We start from the raw sequence: 18,715 nt of genomic DNA on the forward strand, positions 1-18,715 counted from the left end.
TTTACTTTGCTATTTTTGCCCAGAGGGCTATGTTTATTTTGTGCTTAATCCTTGGTTTATGCCGTACTTAATAAACCAAGTGCATCTTTTAAGCCAGTGTTCCTGTTTCAACCTCCGTGTGCAGCCGAGTGAGCCGATATACATACAAAAAGTGAAACTCGCTAGATAAAAAATGATCTTTTTTTTCCACCTTTACCACTTGGGATAGGTAATTAATATCAGACTGGCGAAGGTCTGACAACTGACACCCCACCAATCAGCTGCTACTGTACCGGGCTGGAAGTGAACAGTGTGCACCAGAGGTGTCAAACTGCATTCCTTGAGGGCCGCCAACAGGTCATGTTTTCAGGATTTCCTTGTATTGCACAGGTGATAATTTAATCACCTGCACAGAATGATTCCAGCACCTTGTGGAATGCTAAGGAAATCCTGAAAACATGACCTGTTGGCGGCCCTCGAGGAATGCAGTTTGACACCTCTGGTGTGCACAGCGCCGTACACCATTTAGTGGCTACTCCCGGGTACTGCAGATCATCTCTAAGTCATCAGTATAACTGGTAGCAACTGATTAGTGGGGGTGCTGGGTATCCGACCCCCTCCGATCTGATATTGATGCACTATCAATATCATACCAGTGGAAATCCCTTTAATTCATTCTTATAAATTCTTTCCCCCACCGTATTCATACAGAGGTCTGCGAGATCTCGTCTCTATAGATGCCTCGTCAAGTTTCAAGTCTGAGATTACAAGAATGGTCTGCCTTATTTCCAGAAACGGCTTCAGTCTTGTCCTTGGGCAATGTCTGGTTTTGCTGCTCAGCTTTATTTAAAGGGAATCTGTCACCTACATCATGCTCCATCTATGAGAGCAGTACGTGGCAGTGACAGGCAGTGTGTGATATGTATGATTATGGTGTATGTAACTGCTGCCAGTGCGGAGAATCAGGGGTCCGTGTATTCATAGTGTGCAGACCCCCAGCTCCTGGCTGACATTTCTCCCTATGCACAGTAATTTGGCTGCAGGCGGGGGACGTTTGCATGTACGGCGCAGTAACCACTAAGGTCAGTGATTGACAGACAGCTCATTATCACTTGCAATAGTGGCAGCCTGGAGCGGAGGGGGATTCAAGCGGAAAGTTACTATTATTACTCTTTCAGAACATTCATTACCTTTTGTAATATTGGGGAAAACCCCTTTAAAGGTGAACATAGATGCCCCAACAATCTAGCTCTGTACACATAGGGGCATATCCAAGGAAATTTTACCAGAATTCTGTTGTAAATTGCTTTGAAAACTTACTGAATTTTTGCGCAACTCTAGGGTTGCATAAAAATGTGGCAATTTGTCGTTTTCAAGGGCTGAGATGGCGCCAAACCTTGTCTAATCCATGACAAGCTGTGGCGGTCCATACACCAGAAATCTTACTCCATTCTGGACCTGGCATAAGATTTCTGGCCTGATGCACACCAATCATTAGATGCGCCACCAATAGTCGGATGCCTTGCCAATCATGAGATGCGCTGCCAATAGTCGGATGCCCCACCAATCATCAGATGCACTGTCAATAGTCGGATGCCCAGCCAATCATCAGATGCACTGTCAATAGTCGGATGCCCAGCCAATCATCAGATGCGCTGACAATAGTCGGATGCCCAGCCAATCATCAGATGCGCAGCCAATAGTCGGATGCCTCACCAACTATCAGATGCGCTGCCAATAGTCGGATGCCCAGCCAATCATCAGATGCACTATCAATAGTCGGATGCCCAGCCAATCATCAGATGCACTATCAATAGTCGGATGCCCAGCCAATCATCAGATGCACTATCAATAGTCGGATGCCCAGCCAATCATCAGATGCGCTGACAATAGTCGGATGCCCAGCCAATCATCAGATACGCTGCCAATAGTCGGATGCCTCACCAATCATCAGATGCGCTGCCAATAGTCGGATGTCCAGCCAATCATCAGATGCACTGCCAATAGTCGGATGCCTCACCAACTATCAGATGCGCTGCCAATAGTCGGATGCCCAGCCAATCAGATGTGCTGCCAATAGTCGGATGCCCAGCCAATCATCAGATGCGCTGCCAATAGTCGGATGCCCAGCCAATCATTAGATGCGCTGCCAATAGTCGGATGCCTCACCAATCATCAGATGCGCTGCCAGTAGGCGGATGCCCAGCCAATCATCAGATGCGCTGCCAATAGTCAGATGCCCAGCCAATCATCAGATGCGCTGCCAATAGTCGGATGCCCAGCCAATCATCAGATGCGCTGCCAATAGTCGGATGCCCAGCCAATCATCAGATGCGCTGCCAATAGTCGGATGCCCAGCCAATCATCAGATGCGCTGCCAAAAGTCGGATGCCCAGCCAATCATCAGATGCGCTGCCAATAGTCGGATGCCTCACCAATCATCAGATGCGCTGCCAATAGTCGGATGCCCAGCCAATCATCAGATGCGCTGCAAATAGTCGGATGCCCAGCCAATCATCAGATGCGCTGCCAATAGTCGGATGCCTCACCAATCATCAGATGCGCTGCCAATAGTCGGATGCCCAGCCAATCATCAGATGCGCTACCAATAGTCGGATGCCCAGCCAATCATCAGATGCGCTGCCAATAGTCGGATGCCTCACCAACTATCAGATGCGCTGCCAATAGTCGGATGCCCAGCCAATCATCAGATGCGCTGCCAATAGTCGGATGCCCAGCCAAACCATCAGATGCGCTGCCAAAAGTCGGATGCCTCACCAATCATCAGATGCGCTGCCAATAGGCGGATGCCCAGCCAATCATCAGATGCGCTGCCTATAGTCAGATGCCTAACCAACTATCAGATGCGCTGCCAATAGTCGGATGCCCAGCCAATCATCAGATGCGCTGCCAATAGTCGGATGCCCAGCCAATCATCAGATGCGCTGCCAATAGTCGGATGCCCAGCCAATCATCAGATGCGCTGCCAATAGTCGGATGCCCAGCCAATCATCAGATGCGCTGCCAATAGTCGGATGTCTCACCAATCATCAGATGCGCTGCCAATAGTCGGATGCCCAGCCAATCATCAGATGCGCTGCCAATAGTCGGATGCCCAGCCAATCATCAGATGCGCTGCCAATAGTCGGATGTCTCACCAATCATCAGATGTGCTGCCAATAGCCGGATGCCCCGCCAATCATCAGATGTGCTGCCAATAGTCGGATGTCTCACCAATCATGAGATGTGCTGCCAATAGCCGGATGCCCCGCCAATCGTTGGATGCACCACCAATAGTCGGCTGCCCCGCCAATTATCAGATATGCCACCAATAGTCGGATGCCAGGCCAGTCATCAGATGCGCTACCAATAGTCGGATGCCCAGCCAATCATCAGATGCGCTGCCAATAGTCGGATGTCTCACCAATCATCAGATGTGCTGCCAATAGTCGGATGCCCCTCCAATCATTAGATGCGCTGCCAATAGTCAGATGCCCCACCAATTATCAGATGTGCCACCAATAGTTGGATGCCTCGCCAATCATCAGATGTGCTAATAGTCAGATGCCCCGCCAATCGTTGGATGCGCTGCCAATCGTCGGATGCCCCGCCAATCATCAGATGCGTTTCTAAATGAATGAGAAGCTTCTGACTCCAATATGCCGCCTTATCAAGACCAGTGAGAACATTGCCGGTCTTTATGAATTGGGCCATAGTGATCAGCTGTTTCCACCGGGAGAAGTTTTGTCTACCCATACTAGGTGGGGGATGGGTGACCATTTAATACATCGGTGAGCCGAGTCTCCTATAGTGCGAGCGGCTTCTAACGTCCCTCCACAGTCCGGCTGATTGAGAAGCATTAGATCTGGAGGAATCCCTTATAAAGACCATAAACTGTATAAGGCGACATTTACACTGCAGATTTTGCTAATGGAAGGTTTTTCTTTTGTGTTTTGTGATCTGGATGTAATGTTTTGCTGGCATACCTAGGAATGGAGCTAGAGTCCCTCTGCGCTAAAAAAACTTTTACTGATGCGATTTTCCCTTAAAATTTTTTTTTAAAAATGCTCATTTTGAAGAAGGCCTCCTGAATCTGATCTCCCAATGAAGGTTCCCAGATTATTTTTATTTGCATGGATTAAAAGATTAATGGTAAAAGTTTCTGATGATAATATCAGAGACACACTAAGGTATGATATGGATTTATGGAGTATTGTTGGTGACATATTGCAGATTTGTACAACACAAATCTGTAATCTGAAGTGACAGCGACAATGTGTCACTATGAAAGAGAAATAGTGAAAATAGATCAGAAAATAAGAAAAGTAATAGCATTTAACGTGAGCCATGTTTTAAACAACGTGAATTGTTTCCATCAAACGCTTCCGACAACTGGTATTTTCTATTTGCCAAGGTTGTGACCAGTCTCTGGATGGTGACACATGTCACACGTTCAGCTATCACACGTGTCCTTACAATCGTCTATGCCCGCTCTCCCCACCACTCGCAGCAGCACGGGTGCAAGCATCGCTATCGTAAGAGACACGTATTAAAAGCTTATTTTATGTATTCCTCTGCTGCAGGTTGTGTGCTGGAGATAACACCAGAGCAGGTCTGCTCCTCCAGGATAAGGAGATCGTAGGCTGTACACTAATATTAGAGGGTGAGCTCTGTGTCATATCCAATGTGGGCATCCTGGTAACTATACGGTCAGTTGTATGAGCTTCTTTATATAAATAATATACAAGATTTAATAATATATCCTACTCACAAAAAGTTCGCGATATTTGGCTTTTGGGTGAAACTTCAGGATGATCCTAAAATTCACTCTAAAACTTTTCAGGAGAACTTACTATGATCACCTCTAAACTTCTGAATGCACATGTCCAACTGCTCAATGTTTCAGTACTTTTTGCTCAACTTGCTGTTCTCTAACAAGGAGCTTAATGGCAAAATTCACAATAGATATCTGATCCATGAATCGCCCAATATATTTCTTGGGTTCAATTAGGATTGGTATTAAACAGTCCTCCTCATCATGCTGTTCACACTTTGACATCATGAGACCAAGACGACACCTAACAATTGATCAGCAGGACCTCGCCATTGCAAGGCTTCAAGCAGGATGTTCTCAGACGGAAGTGGCCACTGAGCTTAGAGTGTCTCGGGGTCAGCAGCAGGTTGCAACAGAGACTGGAAGAGTCACAGACAGAGAAGTGGACATCCTTCGGCCACATCCCACACTGATGACCGCTCCATTGTGAACAGTGCCCTTCTGAACCAGATGATGAATGCCACACAGCTCCAGGTACATTTAAGGAAGGTCAGAGGAACCCAAGTGTCACGTCAGACCACACAAAATCATTTACATCAGCGTGATCTGTGTGTTAAGACAACCTGCAAGGATACCTGACCACACCATTAGGCACAGACATCATCATCTTGCATGGACCAGGGAGCATCTACACTGATGAGGGAAAAGTGAGACTCCGTGATGTTCACTGATAAAAGCAGATTCACGCTAAGCAGAAATGATGGTGGCCAACAATGTTGGAGACCTCATACAGAGCGCTAGCATCAGCCACTGTTGTCACCAGACGAGCCTTTGATGGTGTTGGTGTTACAGTGTGGGCAGGTGTGACTAGTCAATACAGAACTGCCCTACACTTTGTGAACGGTACAGTGACAAGCCCCTACTACATGAATAACATCATTACTCCAGTCATTCATTCTTAACCCAGTCCTTGTGCCTCTGCATGCACAACACAGGTGTAACTTCATCTTCATGGATGACAATGCTCCAGCTCATATAGGTCGCATCATTAGTGAGTTGTTGCTGGACACTGGGGCACCTCAAATGGAGAGGCCTGCACTTTCTCCGTACCCGAATCTCACAAAAAACCTATGGGATCAGCTGTTTCGCCGCGTAGGGGCTCGTATTGCTGTACGCCAGAACCTCAATGACCCGAGGGCCGCCCTTTAAGAAGAGTGGGATGCCATGCCTCAGTAGGCAATAACTCGACAGCATGAGACATCATTGTCAAGCTGTAATTGATGCTCAAGGCCACATGACAAGTTATTGAGACATTGTCATTTTTTTTTTTGGGGGGGGGGGGGGCATACCCACCACTGTTGTTGGCTTTTGTTTCAATAAATTGAGATGAGGAAATCACCATTGCATGCCCTACTTTCATGATGAAACATCATCCATAAATTTCACCCGAAAGCCAAATATCCCGAACTTTTTGAGTAGTATACACACACACACACACACACACACACTGCAGAGTAAGATTGCTTTAAAAAATAGAAGTGCTAAGTTTATTATCAATTAACCAAATGCAAAGTGAATGAACAAAGCAAACTCTAAATCAAATCAATAGTTGGTGTGACTGCCTTTTGTCTTCGAAACAGTGGCAATTCTTATAGTTACACAAAGTTTTTGAAAGAACTCATCAAAGAGGTTGTTCCAAACATCTGGGAGAACTAACCACACATCTTCTGTGGATGAAGACTTGTGCGAATCCTTTTTGTCTCCTTATGGAATAACAGCTAGACTCAATGTTGAGATCAGGGCTTTGTGGAGGCCACATCATCACTTTCATGACTCGTTATCCTTCTTGAAGTTTTTAATGACATTGGCTGTATGTTTGGGGTTGTTGCTGCTGTAGAATAAATTTGGAACCAGACAGACACCTTTGTGATGGTAATATATGATGGATAAGTATCGGCCTGTATATCTCATCATTGAAGATGCCATTAATTCGGGGTGTTGACAAATTGTGGACTCCTTGGCTGGAAATGGACTAGAAGGTGGACAAGTGGGGAAAGGTTTCGGGGGCCTTTATCTGGAGGAAGTATTGTCTACGCGATTACGGTTGGTGATAATGGTTAATATACATCTTTGGAGGATATGTTAATGAAAGAGTGTGAGCTGTTTAAATGGGATGGGGGTGGGGGGGATAAGTTTGTGATGTTGGGGTTTGTTACTGTTAAAATCTAAAATGAAAGTATTATTGTACTATGAATACTGTGATATTATTCTTAGTAAAAATGTATTTAAGTTAAAAAGAAGATGCCATTAATCCAGGTCAAATTCCCAACTCTATTAATGAATTGCAGCCTCAAACTTGTTAGGCACCTCCACCATGCTTCATTGTAGCCTGCACTTATCATGGTATCGCTCTTCGGTGAGAAACTGCTTTCTCTTACAGCTAAATATTTGACTAAATTCAGATTATCTTCTGCTATTTACCTGCACCCCAGTCTCTATGTTTTCGTGCACAGCTGAGAAACTTGGCCTTGTTTCTATATTGAAGGTATGGCTCTTCGGCCACAATTCTTCAATGAAATCCACTTTTGGCCAGGATTCTCCAAACGTTAGATGGGTGTAGCTGAGTCCCACTGGTTGCTGCCAGTTCTGAGCTGAGGACACTGCTGGACAACTTCCAATATCAAATAAAACAAACCATGATGAGCTTTTCATTAGCTGCACTATTTCCCTGGCCACCCACTGTGTCTACGGTCCTCAATGATGACCATTTCTTGAGGTCCTCCTGCTGAGAAATACAGGCAGATACTTGTCCATCATGCAACATCAGGGATGTCTCTGATTGACTTCACATATTCTGCAGCGGGACAACGACCCCAAACATACAGGCAACGTCATTAAGAACAAGGAGTCCTGGAAGTGACGGCCCTCACAGTGCCCTGATCTCAACCTCAGATCTATCTAGGCTTAGATGAAGAGAGAACAGTTTTCACAACCCTACATCTGAAGAAGATATGTTGTATTTGTTCAAGATGTTTGGAACAGACTCCCTATAGAGTTCCTTCAAAAACTTTCTACAAGTGTATCTAGAAGAACTGATGCTGTTTTGAAGGCAAAGGGCGGTCACAGCAAATATTGATTTTATTTTGATTTTTGCATTCAGATAATTGATAGAAATAAACTATTAATCTAGATGGTAGACAGAAACAGAATCAGTGCTTGCTCCTCAGCCATTGCATGCATCCTGGATCTTACACCATTACCAAGTTATAAAGACTTTATCACTAAAGTCAGACTATGAGCAGATGATAGAACTTCTCATTTTCACCATTATTTACCACCGACGGACTTATTTCTACCCAAATCTGCATGCACGTCTTGTGCTAACCGCTCGCATAAGCAGAAAGCGCTGCACTCAGCTGTGCCGAGTCTGGAGAAACATGATCACTAGCCACCTGCTGCCCGAAAAAGTCCAGAAAGAATTCAAGTTTATTCTGGAAATTAACCTCTACACTGCCAGCTGGCAAACCTCGGCAGTACAATAGGGCGCACATAATCTGCCTTGCCGTTGCAGACATCACATTTACACACAGCGTTTTGTAGCTTTGTTTTTATTTCTTCATTGGCAGCTTTAATCCCCTTTTGTATTCCTTAATATTATTTTAAGGTCCCTCTGTTATAGTGACATAAGTGTTTTTATTTATTTATTTATTTTGCGGGGGGGGGGTAATTAAAAAAAAAAAAGTAGCATGCTCCACACAACACAACTAAAATACATATATATATATGCACACACACACACACACACACACACACGCACTAGATGTGATATGGAGGCAGAAGGCATGATGGAGCTTGCAGTCCCATATGGCACGTACAATGGAACCTAGAACTATGCTCCATGACAGGTGGCTGCGTTATTACTTGGGAGTCCGGGCTGCTGGGATTTGCCATCCTGCTTCATGTACTGAACAGGGCACAGCACTGGCATCAGAGTCTTGCTGGAGCCTCTTTTTATGGCAGACTGGCACCATTACACGGATACAGGAGTCCTGCTAGAATGCTGGAACTTGTAGTTCTCTGATATCCCAGTGTAAAGCTGTCGCCTATATTACAGCAGCAGCAGCAAAAAAAAAAAAACCCTCCACAACAGGTGGCAGCTTTTGGGCACACTGATCTGCCATACTTTTCTACCCATCTGTGGGTCACGTTTAGGAAATGAAATGAGCCAGAAAAAGGAATGTAAGATGAGATATGGAGGGCGCGGGCTCCATGTAGGAAAGAACTGAGCAGTGTTTCATCGTGAATGACATGTGAGGGTATAGGGGCATCAGACGATTTGTCCATGGCAGATACAAGGGCAAAGTTGTATGGGACGGACATTTCTGGCTGCCCCATTGAGATCCCACAAAGCTATGAAGCACAGCACTGGCACGTCCATACCACCAGCAGCTGTCAACCCCACTCAGCAAAAGGTGGCACAAAATGGGCAGAACATCAATATTATCTGTCCATTTACAGAACTGCGTCCGGCCCAGTGGCAGGACCCCGGGTACATGTAAGTGCACCCATACAGGACCCTGCCCCACATGGGGGGGGGGGGGAATAGTGTTGTTGAGATGTACAGGTACTCGGGCAGCACTCATGTGGTGGGCACGTACAGGTACTCGGGCAGCACTCGTGTGGTGGGCACGTACAGGTACCCGGGCAGCACTCGTGTGGTGGGCACGTACAGGTACCCGGGCAGCACTCGTGTGGTGGGCACGTACAGGTACCCGGGCAGCACTCGTGTGGTAGGCACGTACAGGTACCCGGGCAGCACTCGTGTGGCGGGCATGTACAGGTACCCGGGCAGCACTCGTGTGGTAGGCACGTACAGGTACTCGGGCAGCACTCGTGTGGTGGGCATGTACAGGTACCTGGGCAGCACTCGTGTGGCGGGCACATATAGGTACCCGGGCAGCACTCGTGTGGTAGGCACGTACAGGTACCCAGGCAGCACTCGTGTGGTGGGCACGTACAGGTACCCGGGCAGCATTCGTGTGGTGGGCACGTACAGGTACCCGGGCAGCACTTGTGTGGTTGGCACGTACAGGTACCCGGGCAGCACTTGTGTGGTTGGCACGTACAGGTACCCGGGCAGCACTCGTGTGGTGGGCACGTACAGGTACCCGGGCAGCACTCGTGTGGCGGGCATGTACAGGTACCCGGGCAGCACTCGTGTGGTGGGCACGTACAGGTACCCGGGCAGCACTCGTGTGGTGGGCACGTACAGGTACCCAGGCAGCACTCGTGTGGTGGGCACGTACAGGTACCCGGGCAGCACTCGTGTGGCGGGCATGTACAGGTACCCGGGCAGCACTCGTGTGGTGGGCACGTACAGGTACTCGGGCAGCACTCGTGTGGTGGGCATGTACAGGTACCCGGGCAGCACTCGTGTGGCGGGCATGTACAGGTACCCGGGCAGCACTCGTGTGGTAGGCACGTACAGGTACCAGGGCAGCACTCGTGTGGTGGGCATGTACAGGTACCCGGGCAGCACTCGTGTGGCGGGCATGTACAGGTACCCGGGCAGCACTCGTGTGGTAGGCACGTACAGGTACCAGGGCAGCACTCCTGCAGGTTACAATCACCAGTTATATTATCTACTATTGCAGACAGCACTCTCCATAAGTGGGCATGCTTGGATTTGTAGTTCAGCAGCAGATGGCACTAGCCGCCCTGTTCCAGCATTATACCAGGGCACAGGTGGCACCGCTTTACTGGCAGCTCTGCCCCTCCAGTGTCACCATAAAGGACTGGTCCTGGCACAGGGGGCTGGAGCCATGAGTGCGTACTCTGCCCGTCCACTTCAGACTGGCACGGAGGGGAACAGCTAGTGACAGGCATGCAGTGCGGGCACACGGCGGCATCACTCACCTCCGTCTCCGTACGTCTCTATGCCGTACCCGTCCTGCAGCCCGTTACTCCACGTGCCCTCGTACCTGGCCGGGGTGCACAGACTCTGGCGGACCCCGTAGCGCCCCTTGAAGCCATGGGACCACTCTCCCCGGTACATCCACCTGCCCTTGGTCTCCACGCCCAGCCCGTGCCTCTTCCCCTGAGCCCAGTAGCCCAGGTAGGTGTTTCCGCTGGGCCAGGTGTACACCCCGACTACCTCGAAGCCGTGCGACCAGGAGCCCGCGTACTCCCCCTGCCCCTTGGGCCCCGTACAGATGCCGTGCCCGTGTGCCTTGCCATCCTCCCAGCCGCCGCAGTAAGTGCCGCCATCGTCGAAGTCGAAACGTCCGCCCGTCATTCAGGGGAGCAGAGAGGAGCGCTCGCTAGTGACTGTGTCCCGGCGGCGGCATGCACGCTCTCCCGTGCCCTGCACCCTGGTCCGGGCGCGGCAAGTACACCCCCGACATCCCACTCACGGCTGCCAACACCCGGCCAATCCCCAGCCGAGCCCGCCGGCATCATCCGCGCGACCCCGCCCCCCGCACGGCCCCTCCTCGCCCCATCACCGGCACCGGTCCCAAACCGGGATGGGACCCTCAGGGGAGAGGCGCCCGGAGCAGAAGCGGCCACGGTGCTGCAACTCTGCCCGGAGTGCCAAACACTGTGTCTGTCTTCAGTACCAGTCACTGTGCTCATAGTACCGGCCACTGTGCCCATAGTACCGGCCACTGTGCCCCCCATAGTACCGGCCACTGTGCTCATAGTATCGGCCACTGTGCCCCCCATAGTACCGGCCACTGTGCCCCCCATAGTACCGGCCACTGTGCCCCCCATAGTACCGGCCACTGTGCTCATAGTACCGGCCACTGTGCTCATAGTACCGGCCACTGTGCCCATAGTACCGGCCACTGTGCTCATAGTACCGGCCACTGTGCCCCCCATAGTACCGGCCACTGTGCCCCCCATAGTACCGGCCACTGTGCCCCCCATAGTACCGGCCACTGTGCTCATAGTACCGGGCACTGTGCTCATAGTACCGGCCACTGTGCTCATAGTACCGGCCACTGTGCTCATAGTACCGGCCACTGTGCCCCCCATAGTACCGGCCACTGTGCCCATAGTACTGGCCACTGTGCTCATAGTACCGGCCACTGTGCCCCCCATAGTACCGGCCACTGTGCCCATAGTACTGGCCACTGTGCTCATAGTACCGGCCACTGTGCTCATAGTACTGGCCACTGTGCCCCCCATAGTACCGGCCACTGTGCCCATAGTACCGGCCACTGTGCCCATAGTACCGGCCACTGTGCTCATAGTACCGGCCACTGTGCTCATAGTACCGGCCACTGTGCCCATAGTACCGGCCACTGTGCCCATAGTACCGGCCACTGTGCTCATAGTACTGGCCACTGTGCCCCCCATAGTACCGGCCACTGTGCCCATAGTACCGGCCACTGTGCCCCCCATAGTACCAGCCACTGTGCTGCAACTCTGCCCATAGTACCGGACACTGCGTCTGTCCTCAGTACCAATCACTGTGCTCATGGTACCGGTCACTGTGTCCATAGTACCAGTCACTGTCCATAGTACCAGCCACTGTGCCCATAGTACCAACCACTGTGCCCATAGTACCAGCCACTGTGCCCATAGTACCAACCACTGTGCCCATAATACCAGTCACTGTGCCCATAGTACCAGCCACTGTGCCCATAGTACCAGCCACTGTGCCCATAGTACCAGCCACTGTGCCCATAGTACCAACCACTGTGCCCATAATACCAGTCACTGTGCCCATAGTACCAGCCACTGTGCCCATAGTACCAGCCACTGTGCCCATAGTACCAGCCACTGTGCCCATAGTACCAACCACTGTGCCCATAGTACCAGCCACTGTGCCCATAGTACCAACCACTGTGCCCATAATACCAGTCACTGTGCCCATAGTACCAGCCACTGTGCCCATAGTACCAACCACTGTGCCCATAGTACCAGTCACTGTGCCCATAGTACCAACCACTGTGCTCAGTCATAGTACCAGTCACTGTGCCCATAGTACCAACCACTGTGCCCATAGTACCAGCCACTGTGCTCATGGTACCAGTCACTGTGCCCATAGTACCAACCACTGTGCCCATAGTACCAACCACTGTGCCCATAGTACCAGCCACTGTGCCCATAATACCAGTCACTGTGCCCATAGTACCAACCACTGTGCCCATAATACCAGTCACTGTGCCCATAGTACCAGCCACTGTGCCCATAGTACCAACCACTGTGCCCATAGTACCAGTCACTGTGCCCATAGTACCAACCACTGTGCTCAGTCATAGTACCAGCCACTGTGCCCATAGTACCAACCACTGTGCCCATAGTACCAGCCACTGTGCTCATGGTACCAGTCACTGTGCCCATAGTACCAACCACTGTGCCCATAGTACCAACCACTGTGCCCATAGTACCAGCCACTGTGCCCATAATACCAGTCACTGTGCCCATAGTACCAACCACTGTGCTCATAGTACCGGTCACTGTGCCCAAAGTAACAGTCACTGTGCCCATAGTACCGGCCACTGCGTCTGTCCTCAGTACCAATCACTGTGCCCATAATACCAGTCACTGTGCCCATAGTACCAACCACTGTGCTCATAGTACCAGTCACTGTGCCCCCCATAGTACCGGTCACTGTGCCCAAAGTAACAGTCACTCTGCCCATAGTACCGGCCACTGCGTCTGTCCTCAGTACCAATCACTGTGCCCATAATACCAGTCACTGTGCCCATAGTACCAACCACTGTGCTCATAGTACCAGTCACTGTGCCCCCCATAGTACCGGTCACTGTGCCCAAAGTAACAGTCACTGTGCCCATAGTACCATAATGTGAAGCCGATTTCACCATATTTTGACTTTTTAAGGTAAATGCTATATTTTCTACCTCAGAAATTGTTGCAAACTTTTTAATTAACGTAGACAATTGCATCCAACGTGTTAAGTCAATGTTCACACCAGGTTTTAGGTATTTTAAAAAAATGGTGAAAATTAATCAAATCTTTTTCACCAGATTTCTGTCAGAAAAAGCTTTGAAATTCGCAATTTTTTTGCGCAACATGAAGAATTTTCTGGCATTTTCACCTTCTCCGACAAAGTGAGATGCGGCGTGGCGACTTCCACTTGTCAAATTCATTGTGGCAGCATTCGCTAAGCCACAAATGTGGCGTTGAGTAAGATTCGTGGTGAGGTGTACATGGTGGCACCTGCCACTACTCGCCTCGCCTGGTTCATTAGGAAGCGTGCGCCTCTAAATGAATGAGGAGCGTCTGCTCCAACACCCCAAAGACCAGCGAGAAAATTCCCGGTCTTGATAATTTGCCCCCAATGATTTTCGGAAGATGAGACCATTCCAGGAAACGCTCCTTTTTTTTGCAGGAGCTTTTCTTTTCCTGAAGTGGTATATGGCTATGTGCATATGATGTCTTTAAGTAGAAAAAAAATGTTATCGGCTTCTTTATTGTTCAGTGCAGTGAAAATAACCGTCTGGAAAACTACAGTAAAAAAGACTTCACAAAAACCGTTCATTAATTTTGTGGAAAATCCGCGTTTTTCCCGCTATAAAATTGTATTTGGACCATTGTAAAAAAAAAAAAACCCTCTAAAAATCAGCGAAAAACAGTGAAAAAACTCAACAAAAACGCGATAAAAAAACAAGCGGATTTCCTGCGAAGGGGGTCCGGATTTTATCAGGAAAATTCTGCATACTATCCGGAACGTGGGCACATAGCCTTAGGCTAGGTTCACATTGCGTTAGGGCAATCCGTTAAGCGCATAGCCCTAGCGGATTGCGCTGACACAATGTTTCTCTAGGGTCTGCGTTCGCCGTCCCCGCTAGCGCAGATCCCCGATCTGCGCTAGCGGGGACCGGACCTTGGACGCACCTCAGATGCTGCAAGCAGCGTCCGAGGTCCGTCACAAAAGAACGGCACATCGCTAGCGCGTGCCGAAAATGGCATGCGCTAGCGATGCGCTACAGGCACAAATAACATTGCTGTCAATGGGTGCGCTAACGGACCCGTTGCACGGCGTTAATTGCGACATTTTCGCCGTGCAATGCAGTCCGTTAGCGTTAACCCATTAACGCAATGTGAACCTAGCCTTATTGTCTCTATGATACCGATCCCCTGATTAAGCCCTAGAAAAAGAGGGGCGAAACGCATTGGGAGTTGGGAATGTACATGAAAAGACGCACAATAAGTATTATCTAGACATTATCCGTATGTCTTAGGCTATTAGCTATGAGCTTCTATTTTCAGGTTTGTTCATATTATTGATCCCTCTATTTTTGTACTTCTAACAAACCTGTTTAGAGGGTTTGGGGTGTATGCATATTATTTAATTATTATTATTATTTTATTATTTAATTTCTAAGGCTATTCGGCAAGTGCAATATGTGCATACAGTTCCCCAAGGAATAATCCACTATTAGGTCTCTTACTCATTTGCGTTAAAAATGGACAAGTGCAATCTGAAAAAAAATCGGATTGCACTCAGACCAATGTTATTCATTGATTCAGTGCTCATCGGTAAGTTTTTTCTCAACTCAGATCACATTAAGGTTGCCGTCACACTAGCAGTATTTGGTCAGTATTTTACCTCAGTATTTGTAAGCCAAAACCAGGAGTGGAACAATTAGAGGAAAAGTATAATAGAAACATATGCACCACTTCTGTATTTATCACCCACTCCTGGTTTTGGCTTACAAATACTGATGTAAAATACTGACCAAATACTGATCGTGTGACGGCAGCCTAAGAAAGAAATCGGAGCATGTTGCGAGTGGCCGCGTATATCAGATGAGACTCATCAACGCAGGTCAATGGGTGCGAGAAAAAAAAAGAATCACACAGCACACAACCATGCGTGTGCAGCCGTATTGCGTCAGTGTAAAACGCACCTATGTACCCAAAATCCAGGAATTTGCATTTGGACAACCCAGGAAGATCATCATTTAACACAAGGGATGTTAAAAATGGAAAACAAACGCCTCCACGGAAACCAACAACGTGTCTCACAACATCAACATGGAATTGATGTCAGTTCTGGTGCATCAACGGCCTGAATTCTAGGACAGCAGGGATGCAGGTTATGGGGGACCACAGTCGGCGCCATGCAGCCTGGACCTATATTTTGCTACGAACTGTATTCCAATTTTGAAAGCAGGTCACAACAGGTTCAAAAGGATATTAGTAAGTATGCCAAATCTACATGGTACATTATAATTGTCTTAATATGGCCGGGATCACACATGGGAGAAACACGGCCGAGTCTCGCATGTTAATACCCGGCACTGCACTCAGCACTTGGGAGCAGAGTGTGCGGCTCCATGTATTGCTATGTGGCCGCACGCTCCGCTCCGGAGTGCTGGCGGCAGTGCCGGGTATTACCATGTGAGACTCTGCCGTGTTTCTCGCATGTGTGATCCCAGCCTATATGTGATTTTTTTAGTTGAGAATTTTTTTTTTTTTTTAAAAACCATTATGCGTTAATTTTTTCCACCAAAACAAACGCACCCAACCCAAAAAAGTTTGCACATCTAAAGAAAGACATATCCTTGACCTATATTATTTTATTGCTCTAATATCTTCCACTTTTCTTTCCAGGGGGTTTAGTGACAAGACGATGGAGGAGTTGCCGGGACCAGTTCCACCATGAGAGACAACAGCTGAGCAAGAGCGGGGGTGTGGCCCTGAAAAAAAGGCCATACCTCTATTATGACCGCCTACAGACGGCCCCAGTGATAGATATTTGCCCATAAGTGGCTACATTTTTCATTTTGTTGTTTGAACTGTTTTCAGTATGATTTTGCATTAAAAAAAAATGCTTTTCTGTCATCCCTAACCTTACAGATCGGGCAAGGGCAAAGAGTGATCTACCTCCAGCTCAGAGGTGCTGGAGGATGGCGAGGAATCAGAACTGGAGGCCATAAATGGGGGACATGAAGAACATGAGCCAGCGGCGACCACCACCACAACGCAGATCATCAACACCTCCATCCAGCCACCCATCATCCAGCAGTGAAGGAGGGCCCCCCACACCATCACTGCCAGTCAAGACATGGAAGTTGCTGTAAATGAGGATGGGGAGGAGGAATTCTGTCATAGTTTGGCCTGCTATTTCTGCCATGTTCCTTTTTGTTTGCCGCTGAGGACCAGGGCTGCCATAAAAATCGTTTTCAGTGCAGCAACATCTCCAAATCAAATTTTCCAATTTGTAGTTTTCGAATACATAGAAAGGTGTCAGCTTTCTCAAGAAAACCAAAACCGGCCATTGGACCAAAAAAGAAGACTACTCGGCCAAGGCACCTGCACAACACCCTCCACCTCCTGTGCCAGCCTCCCAGCAGCCAGCACCACCTACTCTTGTCTCAGCCACCCAGCAGACACCACCACCTCCTCAAGTGCAATGATTTTGGCACCCAACAACCCCCTCACCACCATGTCTCTTGCCACAAACAACTTTGGGTGGCTGGAATGTGGGGCAAAACACAGATGACAATGGCCGAGGGAGATATAGAAATTAGGATTTCTGTGTTGAGAAGCCACCACAGCCACAGATGCCACCTGAAACACAGGAGGAGGGTGGTATACTTGGTGCAGACAACCCTTTCCTATCCACCACTCGAAATCATGGGGCATTCCCACCCTTTAGTCGCCTTCCTTCGCTTATCTCCTATGTCTCCACCACTGTTGCTGCTCCCCCACCTTATTCCACACCCAGTCCTGGCACTGTTTTCAGTTCCCCACCTTCTTATTGTAATTTGTCTTTTTTGTTTTCTTTTTCCATTCTTTTAGTTTTATGTTCCTGTTGTTTTGGCATATGACATTAATATACCTATGTTTTTTGTATTTTTATATACCTTTATTAAAATATTGTTTGAAAATACAAAGTGCCTTGTTGTTTTATTTGACACTTTGCACAAACGTGTAATTTTTAGTAGTGTCGCAGCATATCTGTAGTGACAAATAATACATTTAAGCATAATTAATGTTAACAGATTAACATAAAAGGGTACTTAAAATACATACGTAGGCTTATAGCAGTGATTAATTTCCTTCAGATGTAAAGAGCTTATATTTTATTCTCTTGTATATTTTATTGACCAACGTTTATAAACTGATCAATATATTTTTGTAATGATGTTATTTTTTTAATTTTTTACTAAATGGTGTAAGATCCCCCCACAATTTTGTTACCCAGCTCAGAGAAAGCCAACAGCTGGGGACTCGTGTTTATAGCCTGGGAAGGGAGTAATACACATGGAGCTTCCCAGGCTATTAATTTCACCTCACAGATGTCTACTTAGCCATTACTGGTTTTTAAAATGGGGAGCACAAAATAAAAAATGATGTGGGGTCCCCCCTATAATTAATAAGCAGCAAAGGCTAGGCAGACAACTGTGGGCTGATATTAATATGCTAGGAAGGGGTCATGGATATTGGCCCCCTCCCAGACTAAGAACATCAGCCCTCAGCCACCCCACAAATGACGCATCCATATGATATAACTTAATTTTCTCCTCTTTTAGCCACTGCTCCAGTAACCCCGATAGACATGATTTATCCCCTTCATGACATATGAGGTAAACTTACATAATATTTTGTGTACAGCATAAGCGATCAGATGATTGTAGCTTCAAGTCCCCTAGGAAGACTATTAAATCTAGTAAAAAGTGAAGAAAATGTTTTAAAAAATATTAAAAAAATAAATAAAAACACAGAGGTTCAAATCACCTTATTTTTGCCCTATTACAAATTAAACAAAAAAACAAAACATTTATTAGGTATCAGTGCATTAGTAAAATTCAGATCTATCAATATATAAAATAATTTAATCTGATCGATAAACGGCGTAAAGGAAAAAAAACCCTGCAGAATTACCACCGCAATATTGTAATAAAATGACTAAATCATAAATGCATATATTAATATAAGGCATGTATCATGCTGCAGTGCAAGCGCCGGGCCATGTTGATG

The 18,715-nt window shown here is 47.8% G+C and overlaps 1 protein-coding gene and 1 long non-coding RNA gene across 2 annotated transcripts in view; one reads left to right on the top strand and one right to left on the bottom strand.

Moving 5' to 3' along the window:
- JPH1 (junctophilin 1) overlaps window positions 1-11,230 on the bottom strand; it is a 183,765-nt gene extending 172,535 nt beyond the window's left edge. The window contains exon 1 of the mRNA XM_077270668.1: window positions 10,670-11,230. Coding sequence (XP_077126783.1) covers window positions 10,670-11,048 — 379 coding nt within the window. The 5' untranslated portion in view covers window positions 11,049-11,230. The remainder of the gene's footprint in view (window positions 1-10,669) is intronic.
- Window positions 10,735-18,715, top strand: part of LOC143782806 (uncharacterized) — a 117,548-nt gene continuing 109,567 nt past the window's right edge. Inside the window, exon 1 of the long non-coding RNA XR_013217052.1 lies at window positions 10,735-10,868. This is a non-coding gene — a long non-coding RNA (uncharacterized LOC143782806). The remainder of the gene's footprint in view (window positions 10,869-18,715) is intronic.

Source organism: Ranitomeya variabilis, chromosome 6 (genome assembly GCF_051348905.1).
Source record: "Ranitomeya variabilis isolate aRanVar5 chromosome 6, aRanVar5.hap1, whole genome shotgun sequence".
NCBI lineage: Eukaryota > Metazoa > Chordata > Amphibia > Anura > Dendrobatidae > Ranitomeya > Ranitomeya variabilis.